Source organism: Mastomys coucha, unplaced genomic scaffold (genome assembly GCF_008632895.1).
Source record: "Mastomys coucha isolate ucsf_1 unplaced genomic scaffold, UCSF_Mcou_1 pScaffold12, whole genome shotgun sequence".
NCBI lineage: Eukaryota > Metazoa > Chordata > Mammalia > Rodentia > Muridae > Mastomys > Mastomys coucha.
In genome coordinates this window covers 34993416-35006719 of record NW_022196894.1, presented here as the reverse complement: position 1 = coordinate 35006719, position 13304 = coordinate 34993416, and the positions used below count along the sequence as shown (strand labels likewise).

At 37.7% G+C, this 13304-nt stretch overlaps 1 protein-coding gene across 8 annotated transcripts in view; it reads left to right on the top strand.

Moving 5' to 3' along the window:
• The window catches only part of Stxbp5l (syntaxin binding protein 5 like), a 268083-nt gene extending 256544 nt beyond the window's left edge, over positions 1-11539 (top strand). For all 8 annotated transcript variants that reach the window (XM_031363837.1, XM_031363833.1, XM_031363831.1 and 5 more), the window contains 4 exons: positions 3755-3920; positions 7035-7146; positions 9287-9507; positions 9825-11539. In XM_031363837.1, coding sequence (XP_031219697.1) covers positions 3755-3920; positions 7035-7146; positions 9287-9507; positions 9825-9866 — 541 coding nt within the window. In that variant the 3' untranslated portion in view covers positions 9867-11539. The remainder of the gene's footprint in view (positions 1-3754; positions 3921-7034; positions 7147-9286; positions 9508-9824) is intronic.
• Positions 11540-13304: the final 1765 nt, after the last annotated feature.

Genomic DNA, 13304 nt, shown 5'->3' with positions numbered 1-13304 from the left:
AAAAAAAAAAAAAAAAAGAAAGAAATGAACAGTAGACTGTGCTGAGGATAGATAGGGGCCAGGCTCTGCATTTATGCACTGGAGGAAAGAGAGCCCAAAGGAGGAGGTTGAGATGTCATCAGAGAGATAAAACAAGGGCCAGGAAGCACCCTGCTGTTATAAAGAAAAGAGGTGGTCAAGAGGTAGCCAACACTGCACCACGGTCATAAGAGGTGGTCAAGAGGTCGCCAATGCTGTACTGCAGTCACAAGAAGCAGTCAAGAAGTAGCCAACACTGTACTACGGTCACAAGAGGTGGTCAAGAGGTAGCCAACACTGTACTACGGTCACAAGAGGTGGTCAAGAGGTAGCCAACACTGCACTACAATCACAAGAGGTGGTCAAGAGGTAGCCAACGCTGCACCGCGGTCATAAGAGGCAGTCAAGGGGTAGCCAATGCTGCACTGTGCCTTGAACTGGGTTCACTGCAGGGACCTCTTGTTCCACAGGATGAGAGTTCTGGTCAGGTGAGCAAAAAATTCGGTGAATGATAAACAGAGTCACAGAGTCGACATGAGGAAGTGCTGAGTCTGAGTGTAATTCTTAAGAATGGCATCAAACTTTTACAGTCATTACAAAAGGGAAATGAAAACTCTGGCAGCTCAGCAGTCGAGGTACATCTGAGGCCACCTGAAACACACTGGGTCTAAAGCAGCCACCTCTTCTGGACAGGTGCAACACCCCCTGGGCCAAGCCAAGTGTTCTGGGCTGTGGGAGGGGGAAAGGGGAGAGGGGCTGCGGACTGCATGAGGCTCAAAGCTCAAATGCTCTGTCTCAAATCTGAATATATAAGTCCATGCACAAAGTGAAAACCAGGCTTATATAGTATACAGAAAACAGAGCAAATGACAAAAGTCACATAGTCAGGTGAGGGCCACATCAAGGTCAGTAAGACCAGACAGCAAGACAGAAGTCACATAGGCAAGTGACAGTCACATCAAGGTCGGTAAGATCAGGCATCCAGGTGCAAAGCAGAAGAGCAGTGGTGCCCTTCCTGCTGGGGCTATCTTGGCAGTCCCAAGCTAATTCTCTGGGTCTGTTGGAGGCAAGCACCAGGAAGTCCCAATCTAGCAGTTCTGAGAATGCCCTTAAGTTAGGGAAGCCCTTCAATTACTCTCTGGTATGTAAAACAATTCTGTCTTCTGTGGGACTTCTCCGAGAATTCTAACTATGTTTAGAGTTAGCAATAGTGGCTGACCTCTATTCCTAACTCTGAGGACACCCTGTCTGATAAGGCAGCTTCTTTGTGAGAAATTCCAAGCTAATGACAGCTTGGTAATAAATTAGGATATATTGGAACGCTGTGCTGGCCAGGGAACAATGTTTAATTTTAGTTTTAACTATTTACAAATCATTTCTTGGGGTACCTTTATGCCTGAATAAGAAGGCATGTTGAGTATTGGAAAGACTAATCTAGAACATGTCTGAGTTAGGAGATGCCAGAGACTGACTGAATACCCAGGAGACAAACTCCCTTTGAAGCCATATGCCTCTGGTCCGTGATCAGGCCTTCAAGCCTCACACTGCAGACTTTACTGGAGTAGACAAGTGGGCGTGGCAGCGCTGTGGTCACAAGAGGCAGTCAAGAGGTAGCCAATGCTGCACTGCAGTCAAAGCAGTGGCATCCCAGGGACAAAACTACTAAGTGGCCATAGTGGAGTATGACTAGAATACCAGGGGTGAAGGCAGAAGGTTCCAAAGGTCTAGATAATTCTCTGCTACATAGTAACCTGGAGGGCAGGCTAGGCTGCATGAAAGCCTTTAAGAAAGCAAGTGTTAGCATAGTGAAGGCAAAACTAACTGTGGGGAGGGCAAGAGAAGAAAGAGTAGTACTGATATAAGGTTGGCAAATGATAACAAAATCATCCCTTGTCTGATTTTGTACAGCCTGCAAGCCAAGAATTGACTGAAAAAGTCAGATAATATGGTTGGTGAGAATTAAAGTAACTCAAATATCTGAAAATAAAGGTGTTTTTGGCACAGCCTTACCCACCATTTGTTTGGTTTGGTTTTTTCATTTGCTGACCATGGCTGCCTGTACATTACACAGCGGAGCTGATCACTCGCACAGGAGACACTGCAGACCCCCAGAGCCTAAAGTGTTTACTGTCTGATGCTTTAGCCTGCTACGAGCTATTCTTTCAGAAAAATCTGTGATAAACAGAAAGAGAAGTAAGAAAGGACCCAAAGAGTAAAACCAGACTTCCATGGTGCTTTATTTCATTATTTCTAATTGAGAAGACTTGAGCAGATCTATAAGGAATTAGTGAATGAGAAACTCTGGGGGTAAAAGCAATCATAGCATGCTTATTCTCAAATATTTCTGATTCTTTCTCTATCAGATTATCCCTTTCTCAAACTATTTTGAAAGATTTTCAGTGGAGATCAACCCCCCTTGTCTGTAAATTATTGAACCTCTAGACATGTTTCAATTATGGGGACATTTATTTATGCAGTGGGGCTCTTGCCTTTTCTCAGCTTGCTTTTCATTCAAAATTTATATTAAACCATTACTATATTTATCATGTTTCAGATAATTTTCTAAACTCTTATTTTTAATTGTGTGTAGATGTGGGTTATACACATGTGTTCAGGTGCTCTTAGAGGCCAGGAGCAGGTGTCAGATTCCCTGGAGCTGAAGTTACAGGCAGTTGTCATCTGTCTGGTGTGGGTACTCGGATTCAAACCTGGATCCTCTGGAAGAGCAACAAGCTCTCTTAACCTCCAAGCTATCTCTCCAGGTCCATATTTAGGATAATTCAGGATAGTCTTTGAAATCCAGTGTGCTCTCAGCATACCACAGTTCTGACTATCCAAGGACCAGTTGCTCAGTAGTCATATGACTAGTTGATGGCTAAAGTACCAGGCAGTATGATGCTAGAACATTAATAAATACTTATTCCAATAAGGTAGATTTCGGTCCCCAAATGATATAGTAAATTTTGGGATGCAAAGAATATAGTTATAAAATATTTTTAAAAGAAAAATGGTACTTTTGGATACTATCTCTGTATTTCAGGATGAATGAAAATTAGTTAACACAAAGAATTAGAGTAGTTTCTAAGTATGAGGATTAAACCAAAGCAGTTACCTCTGCCCTCCATGTTCAAGAAAAGAACAAACAGTGGAATTGTTTTTCATCATTGTAAAATTGGCTCTAACTACAGTATCCAAAGGACATCCCTAGCACAATCTTATTAACATTATAGCAGCAGGGTCAGGATAGAAAGGCACTAGAGATGTAGTCTTTCTCATGCATAAATGCTAATTTGTTACATATGCTCATTCTCTTAAGCCAGGGCCATGTTTACTTACTAGTCATGTTAAATACAGAGAGGCTAAGAGACAAGAAGATCACATTCCCTGTGAAGAGCAACTAAGAATGAGGAACAAAGCACAATGTGCCCAGGCACACTAGACTGACCCCATTCGCATTTCTGTTGGTGTGTAAGCCCAAAGACTAGAAAGTTATCTTAAAGACAGACTATGGGCCTCTACATTAATCTTTAAGGGTATGTGCTAAGCATATATGCTGGCAAAAATAGAATTGTGCTCATGTTTATACATGTACACATGGAAGCCTATTTACTACTTATCTTTAAAGATACTATAAAAACCCATGAAATAATGACTTAAAAGTTTTTTATTAAAGAAAATGTTTATATCAACAAAAATATGAAATACAGATTTACTGTTTTTTTTTTTTTCTATTTAGCTTACCTAGTCTTCGCCCAATGTTGGATGTTAATTATTTGCCACTGACAGACATGAGAATAGCACGGACATTTTGTTTTACTAATGAAGGACAGGCATTATACCTCGTCTCTCCTACTGAAATTCAACGATTAACATATAGCCAAGAAATGTGTGATAATATTCAGGTAGGTAAAGTTCCTTTATAGAAATAAATGTGATTGTTAAGAGAAAGAATAGAGACATCTATAAACTGAAGTATCATTGAACAAGACAATAAATACACTCTTCCTAGAAGACATTTTGAATATATATTCTTCAATGTAGTCCTACAGATTCCTATTGTGGTCCTAGGTATATATACATGGAAGTAATAGAAGAAACTGATTATAATGGTCATTTATAGTACTAGTGGAATTGATAAGTATTCATTTTATTCTAGGGAGTTTTGTTTTAATCATACTGGCATAAGTTTCTTATATAGAGAGATAGGTTTTATAATGACATTTTATGCAAGTATATTATATACTTTATGATATGCACTCTTGGAAATATTTTTTCCTTCTCTCCTTCTCTTCCTATTATTCAGTTTCTCCAGAGAGCCTAGGTTTTATTTCATGTTTTATATACACTGCATATGTGTGCGTGTGTGCGTATGAAGAATTTTATATATGTACATAAAATCTAGAACCCATAAATGAGAGAGAACATGTAATATCTGTTGTTCTGAATCTGATTTGTTTAAAATAATAATCTCCAGTTGCATCAATTTTCATTGTTTTTTTTTATTTTATATGTATAGGTGTGTTGCCTACATGTATATCTGTATATGTATGTTGCTGGTAGTCACAGAGGTCAGAAGACAGTCAAACCATCTAGAGATACAGATAAATAGATAGATAGATGGATAGATAGATAGATAGATAGATAGATAGATAGATAGATAGATAGACAGACAGACAGACAGATAGATAGGGATATCTACTGCTATATGTCAGATCAACTGTTACACACAACTATGAGGTGCTAGGAGTTAAACCCAGGTCCTTTGAAAGAGTATCCAATGTTCTTAACTGTAGATCCATCTCCCAAGCCCACATAATTTCATTCTTTATAAAATTCTTAATAAACTTCAACTGTGAAATCATACCACATTTTCTTCATTCATTTCTCTGTACTTGTTCTATAACTTCGTAGAACTTGCTGTAAATAGTAATACCAAAGAGAGATGGAGAGAGTGAGAGAGGAAGAGCAGAGAGAGAGAGAGAGAAAGAGAGAGAGAGAGAGAGAGAGAGAGAGAGAGAGAGAGAGAGAGAGAGAGGCTAGTATCACTGTGGTATGTTAACTAAAAGTCCTTGGGTGTATGTATACTCAAGGGTAGCACAACTGAGCATATGTTCTACTGTTTGTTTAGGGAAGCTCCATGAGCATGCTGAATTCCACAGTGGACAGACTCATTTATATTCCCACCAGCAGCATACAAGCTAGAACTGATTATTTTCCTAATAGCTGCCATTCTGACTAGGTGACATGGCATCTTGATATAGTTTAAATTTGCATTTCCTAGTGGTAAAGCTTGTTATTGGGCATTTGTCTTTATCATTTGATTACTGTATTTATTCATTAGCTCATTTATAAGCTGAATTGTTTGGTTTTTCTGGTATTTGCTTTCTTTGCATTTTAGTAATATTATATATGTATACATTAGATATGTATGTATATATACATGTATGTATATATACATATATGTGTATATGTATATATACACTTATATCCTTACTCCTTGCATATACCTATAATTTAAAACATTTTTCATAACAATTTCATAGTTTTAGGCCTTACATTAATATTTGATCAGTTTTTAATTGATTTCATTCAGGATGTGAGATATGGATCCAGCTATCTATATGTTAAGCATTTGTCTGATGTAAATTAGATTTTTTCCCATTCTGTAATCTACCTGCTCATTTGTTTCCTTTGTTGAGAAGTATCATAATTTAGTAAGCTTGATTTTTCAAATTCTTGATTTTATTTCATTTATTATTTGAGTTCTTTTCAGAAACTCCTTACATATACCTATAATTTGAAACATTTTCTGATAACAAATTCATAGTTTCAGGTCTTAAATTAATATTTGATCAATTTTTAATTGATTTTATGCAGGATAAGATCCAGTTTAATTCTTCTGTAAGGGACTGACAAATAGGCCCAGCGCCATTTGTTGAAGGAATTGTATCTTCTACAAAATGTTTTTGCCCTTTTTGTAAGAAATCATATCACTGTAGCTGAGTGGATTTATTTTTGGGCCCTCTGTTCTGCTATGTTGATCTACATGTTTGTTCCTATGTTAGTGACATTCTGGTTGTAGAGCTATGGATCTATAATATAACTGAGACTAGAAGTAGAGATATCTCAGAATTGTTCCTTTTGCTCACAATTGCTGTGGCTGTTTGGTCTTTTGTCCTTCCTATGGATTTTGAAAAAAATAAGTTCTGTAAAGTGTCATTGATGAACGCATTGAATCTGTAGGTTGCTTGTGTTTATATAACTATTTTCATAATAATCTGCTGATCCATGAGTATGGAAAGTCTTTCTGTCATCTATTGGCTTCTTCAATTTCTCTTTTCAGTAATTTAAAATTTTCATTATAGAAGTCTGGGGCATTGTTAGTTAGATTTATTCCTGGGGATTTTTAACATATTGTGAAAATGGCAGCTCTTTTCTCATTTTTTTCTCAGCATTTTTATTACTAGCATTTAGGAAAAGCTATTAATTTTTATGTATTGCTTGTGACTTGCTACTTTTGCAGTAAAGGTTTATTATTTCTAAGAGTTTTCTAGAAAATCATTTAGATTGAGGTCTCCCATATATAAGACCATAATATTGGAAATGGAAATGATCTGACATCCTCCTTTTTTAGCTTACTCTACTCCCTTTTCTTTTTTTTTTTTAAACTTTTTTTTCTTTAATTTTTTGTTTTACAGTTCAGACTTTCTCTCTCTCCTGGTCCACCCTCTGACTATTCCACATCCCACAATCCTCGCACCCCCCCCCAACCCAACTGTCTCCAAGAAGATGTCCCACCCACACCCACCCCAGCAGACCTCCCCACTCCCTGGGGCCTAAAGTCTCTTGAGGGTTAGGTGCATCTTCTCTCACTGAGGCCAGACAAGGGAGCCCTCACATGGGGAAGATATGAAAAGGCTGTCTTTGTGACATAGTGCAGTATCTCACAGTATTACCTTTTCATCTATTAATGTAATCTTAGTTGCTCTAACCCTCTCTCTGTTTACTTGGTGCAGGACATGTTAGGCGATTTGTTTACTCCTATAGAAACACCAGAAGCCCAAAATAGAGGCTTTCTCAAGGGACTGTTTGGTGGAAGTGGACAGACATTTGACAGAGAAGAACTCTGTGAGTAAATCCTCATCTAAAGAACCTATCACAAAATAGAAGACCCATTTGTGTGTATGTGTTTGAGTGTGGTTTAATATACTATATCTTAAATTCTAAATCAAAGTGCTTTTGTGACTATTTTAAAATTTGAGTGTTAGTTTTCCCTGTATTTTTAAATTATTATGTTTATTCAACATGAATAAAATAGTCACTATATTTGGAAATAATTAAGCACAAATATACATGTACATATATATTGTACATATACATATATATGTATATATATTTCAAATAAGTAATGAGCAACCTAATAAGAATTGCAGATCAGTTGCAGATCAACCCTGTCTTAATGTGTAAGAAGACACAGGCACCACCTATAGCTGAATATTATTTTAGCCAATAAAGGGAATATTGTCTTATATGTGGCAATATAGAAATTAACAAATACTATGCTAAATCAGAGAGGCCAGACCAGAAAATGTCCACCTATTATTTTATTCTATCCATATAAATTGTCCAGAATAGGTGAGCTCATGGGTACTAAAAGTTAATCAGTTGTTGCCCAAGGCTGGGATAATGAGATAATATGGAATGATTGCTAATGAGTTTGAGTTTCTTTTGGAAAAATGGAAATATTCTAAAATTATATAGTAGTTATACAGCTTTATGAGACACTAAAATGCAGTGGTTTATTAAATGCTTTATTAAAGTTTGTTTTGTAGTATGTAGATTTGTTAAGTATGTAGTTTATTAAGTATGTAGATATCAGTGAGACTTTTATTTTTAAAAGCCTAGATTGCTTTCCAATGTGACAGTCCTGAAAATATTCACTAAATTTCTGCCAAGAGGGCTGTGTATTATTACAATGCATTTTTTTTTGTGAAAGGATCTCACTGTGCAAACCACTCTGACCTTCAACTCTTGACCCCCTTTCCTCCACCTCACAAGAGTTGGAATTACAGGTCTGTGCTATCAATAAGCTGACCCAATTGAGAGGGCAATTTTCAACCTTGTTTAACTTATGTTAAGTAAAACAGAACTTTGTTCCTAACAAGAAAACTTTTATTATAAAAACCACAAATTTAAAACTTTTACTTATATAATCCTATGCCTAATTCTCTACTATTTAAAGAAAAGTAGGGACCTTACAAATGCTTCTATATAAAGATTAACAGAGAATATTGGGCAGCCTCAGATTAAAACATGCATTGGTATATGCCAAACATGAGGTTTTATGTACTTGAGAATTCCAATTTCTTCATGTTAATAAGTACAACTGTGTATGACTACAGAGATGGGTGTGTCAGTAAAGTGCTTGCCTTGCACATATTAGGAATTGAGTTCAATTCCCAGAATGCACAAAAGAAAGCTAGGGGAGGCGGTATGTGCTTGTAATCTTAATGATGGGAAAATAGAGATAGGCATATCACTGGGGCTCACTGGCTAGTCAGTGAAAGACCCTGTCTCAAAAACCAAGATGTAGGTCCCAAGATGGCTCAGCCAGTGGAGACACTTACATCAAACTGACAACCTGAGTTCAAATCCTGGGACACGCACATGGTAGATGGAAAGATTGAATTCCCATAAGTTGTCCTCTGGCCTCCAAATTTATGCAGTAGCAGGAACTAAGCCCATTTCCTTCACTGTCTCTGTCTCTGTCTCCGTCTCTGTCTCTCTCTCACACACACACACATTCATACACACACACACACACTGTAATCATTCAATCAGTTTTGTAGGAAAACAATGAAGATGGACAGCACTGACAGCAACTGATGTTAACATCTAACTTTCACATGCAGAATCATAAAAGTACACATGCCCAAACACATGAACACATATGTGAATCTGCACAAAAGAAAACAAGAAAAAGATGTTGCCATATTGTGAGAAAGTGCAGTCCCATTTACAAACCACATATACACAAAGACATATGATAACTATGTCTCCCCAACCTTCTCCCCCAGTTTCTCCCTTAGGCATCCTGGTGTACTCATATCTTTCACACATACCCATCTGTATGTTAACACCAGAAATGCCATCCTTTGAATAAAAACTATGATAGTAGTTGAAAGTTAACAAGTATCTTTTTGCCCTGGTGCCCACCTTGACTATGAATTTCTGATCTGTTTTAAATGTCTGTGACCTACATTTTCAGTTGGGGAGGCCTCGGCAGGAAAAGCATCCCGCAGTCTTGCACAACACATTCCTGGACCAGGAAGTATAGAAGGGGTGAAAGGCGCTGCTGGCGGGGTGATGGGAGAGCTGACCCGAGCCCGAATTGCACTTGATGAGAGAGGGCAGCGTCTGGGCGAGCTGGAGGAGAAGACCGCGGGCATGATGACCAGTGCAGAAGCATTTTCCAAGCACGCACATGAGGTAAACTGCCCAAGCAAATACAGGCAGCCCTACAATTTCAGTATGTTTTAGGTTTTTTTTTTTTTTGGTTTTTTTCGAGACAGGGTTTCTCTGTATAGCCCTGGCTGTCCTGGAACTCACTCTGGAGACCAGGCTGGCCTCGAACTCAGAAATCCGCCTGCCTCTGCCTCCCAAGTGCTGGGATTAAAGGCGTGCGCCACCACCGCCCGGCTTTTATGTTTTAGGTTTTAATGATGATTAACTCAACAGTGATTTGCTGAGTAACATTTGTAAGGTTTTGGAGAATGTTTTAATTGCTATTCTTTTTTTCTTTCCAGCTGATGCTGAAATATAAGGATAAGAAGTGGTACCAGTTCTAACCTTCAAAAGAAACTGGGACTGCTTTGAGAAACCATTATTCAGGGAAACCAAATTTATTCCCAGCATCACTATACAACTGCTAGAAACCAGTTTCTTCTACAAAATGTTCCATTATAGTCCATCTGAAGTTATCATAAAGGAGACTTCTCAAAGGCAAAGATGCTGTGCAACATCAAGGCTGGAACCCCGGTTAACACCCCAAGACAATGGCCGCGTTTGTCTTTTCCCCATGTGGAATGGAGACCATCCTCTTGGCAAGGCATTTGCTAAGAATTCACGTTTGGAAACTATGGGGTGTCCTTTTGATTTGAAATTTCCTGTACAAACAAAAGCATTAATGCACTTAATGACAAAATTCTTTGCATGATAAATTAACATCTTAAGAGGAAAAGAAACAAAAGCATGTTATAACAGAAGAAAAGGATTTATGGTAAACTACTTTCATGAATTGGGCCACACCCAACAATTTTAAAATCTGCATTAGAAGATATCAGTGCATTTTAAGTGTATTTGCCCTACCCAACTGAAAGGAATCAAAACATACCCAGAATTTCCTTCTCATCTGAAACTCTCCTTAGTATACTAGGACATTCCTGAATTCTTACATCAGGAATCTGATTACATTTTCCCTCTCTGTAGTAGTTCACATCATTCGCAGCTCTCATTCATAAGCAAGGATTGTCAGGATAGTGACGTATCCCCAACACTTTTCTTTCCATGTCTGCCACCTTCAAGATGAATTCCTAGTTTTAGTCATAAACCGTGCAGGGTTGAGTCCCCTCAAAGCATTGTTTCAGCCTGGTTTACATTCTACAGAGGAGGTGGCGATAAGTTTGCAGAAACTAGACTATAGGAACAGCGCAGTTAGCTTTGAGAACTGATTTCACAAAGAGTGGAATTTCACACACCCCAATTTTAGTTTCCAAAGCGATATATTTTTAAAGCACCATTTGTACCCTTATCTGCCAATTACACAGTATATTACTGTTCAGACCCAATAGGGTCTACAATCCCAAGGTGCTTTTGCAGCCTGACATTCACAGACCAAACTGGTCATTCTCTTTGAAGTGATTCAGTAAAACCTCAGCTAATGTTTTAGGAAAGAGATTCTGACTCATCACATTTCTGATACACAAGGGCTTTCACTAGAAAACATTTTAGGGCTCAGCACTTATTACTGGAAACCCTTATGAAATGTAGAGATGTTTTAGCTATCTTGCCACAGTTATTATTATGGGTAACACAAATCCAGAGATAATTTAATGATATAAAACCAATAGCTTTGTCACTAAATTGACTAATATAAGTCAAAGGCATGTGTCAGTAAATACCATATGCCTTCTAAAAACTCTCAAGAGTTAAGATCAGCTGGAGCATGATAAAATGACCCATCATAACCCAGCAGAGAAGCACTGCAAAGGAAAACAAAGGAAGATTCCTGCTTGCTCTGTTGAACATGCTTGGAAGTCGGAGTCACAGGACTCCCCAAACAGGATGTTCTTCCTGTTTTTAAAATCTTAAATTATGTGGTGCGTTCACTGGGTTTTGAGGTCTAACTGGAGTTACATTTGTGTTTCAGATATTGACACTTCCTTGAATCCAACTTAGTAGACAAAATTATTATTTTCTTTTTTTTTTTTTTTTATATATTTTTATATTTTTTTGAGACAGGGTTTCTCTGTTTAGCCCTGGCTGTCCTGGAACTCACTCTGTAGACCAGGCTGGCCTCAAACTCAGAGATCCGCCTGCCTCTGCCTCCCAAGTGCTGGGATTAAAGGCGTGCGCCACCACTGCCCGGCTCAAAATTATTATTTTCATTGATCTTTTGTTTGAAGTGGTGCTTCCTTTTAATTTTTCGCAGTGATTTTGAAGAAAAGGCAGAGATGATTAAAAGAACCAGAAAATACACACTAGAGTAGCATTTATCAGAGTCCTTAAATTCTGGTTTCTTAAAACTGTCTGTAAATCTGCATGAGTATAAGAGGACTTGACTTGGAAATACAGACAATATACACATTTATACAATGAAATATTAATGAAATTTAAAGCCAGGACCTGAAAAACATTAACAGCCAAATTGCAACACAGAATTTATGTGATCTGTTTTAAGGACCCAAGTTTCTGGCTTTTATGAATACTTTAACATTTCTGGGATTTGTTTTTGTTGTTGTTGTTGTTGTTTGGGGGGTGTCTGTCTTCTTGCTTGTTTGTATATTGTTTGGGGTTGTTTTTTGGTTTGGTTTTTGCTTTTCCAAGACAGGGTTTCTTTATGTTACAGCTCTGACTGTCCTGAAACTCTCTTTGTAGACCAGGCTGGCCTTGAACTCACAGAGATCCACCTGCTTCTGGCTCCCAAGTGCTTGGATTATAGACATGCCCCACAACACCCAGTGGTACTTTAACATTTCTACATTTTAAAATGACCAGAAGAATATGATATTTCTTTTATTTAGAAATAGTGAATTTCAATCCAAAGTAGCGTTGAATTTAATGACTATCTCTGAAACTCCCTGTAATAGGTAACTTGCTTTAGAGATAGAGTGCAGGATAGAGTGCTTGCCCACCATGTTCAAGATCCTGGGTTTCATCCTCAATACCCCAAGTTCACTTGTTCTATAGCAAGGGTTCTCAAAAGCAGCACCATAGCACAAAATTCTTTGGGATGTTAACAGTGTCCTTGGCTTCTGCCCTCTAGATGCCAGTCAGAATCTGCTAGTAATGACAGTAAAAAGAAAAAAATTCTTTTTGACAAAATTGCTTCCAGTTGAGAGCTACTATTTTACATCACTTAAAGAGGCAGACTGTGAAATATATGTTATGTTTTTATGGAAAACAACATACAATAAGAGCACATTGTCTTAACAAGAGAAGTCCTGCCCTAAACACATGTATGATTCATATGCAATAGAGGTAAATTTTTGGAGAATTAGTAAGCTAACAATATATAGACTATTTCCAAGAACACAGAGAATATATCAAAAAGAACATCCATATTTCACAATAGATGTGCTTAAAATTCTGGCTCCAGCAAATCCATCAAAAGTTTATAAATAGGCAGCACTTAGAATAGGTGCTTCTGACATGCTTGAAAAGAACAAGTTCTCATAAATGTTTAAAGTTTAAATGTACTTACAAAGTTGTTTGCCGAATCCTTTCTTATTGTAAGGGTAACTTATCCCACAAACCAATGATTAGCAGAATCCAAATTAATGAGGTTTTACTGTATCAAAATTATTTTTATAATTCAGAAGTAGCAATAACAATAATTTAGCCATGGATGTGATTTTTCTCTTTGAATTTTTGCATTAACTTTAACACACACACACGCACACGCACACGCACACGCACACACACACACACACACACACACACACACACAAAATCACCTCACCACCACCACCATTTTTGTCATCATTGTCATCTTAGGGAAATGAGTA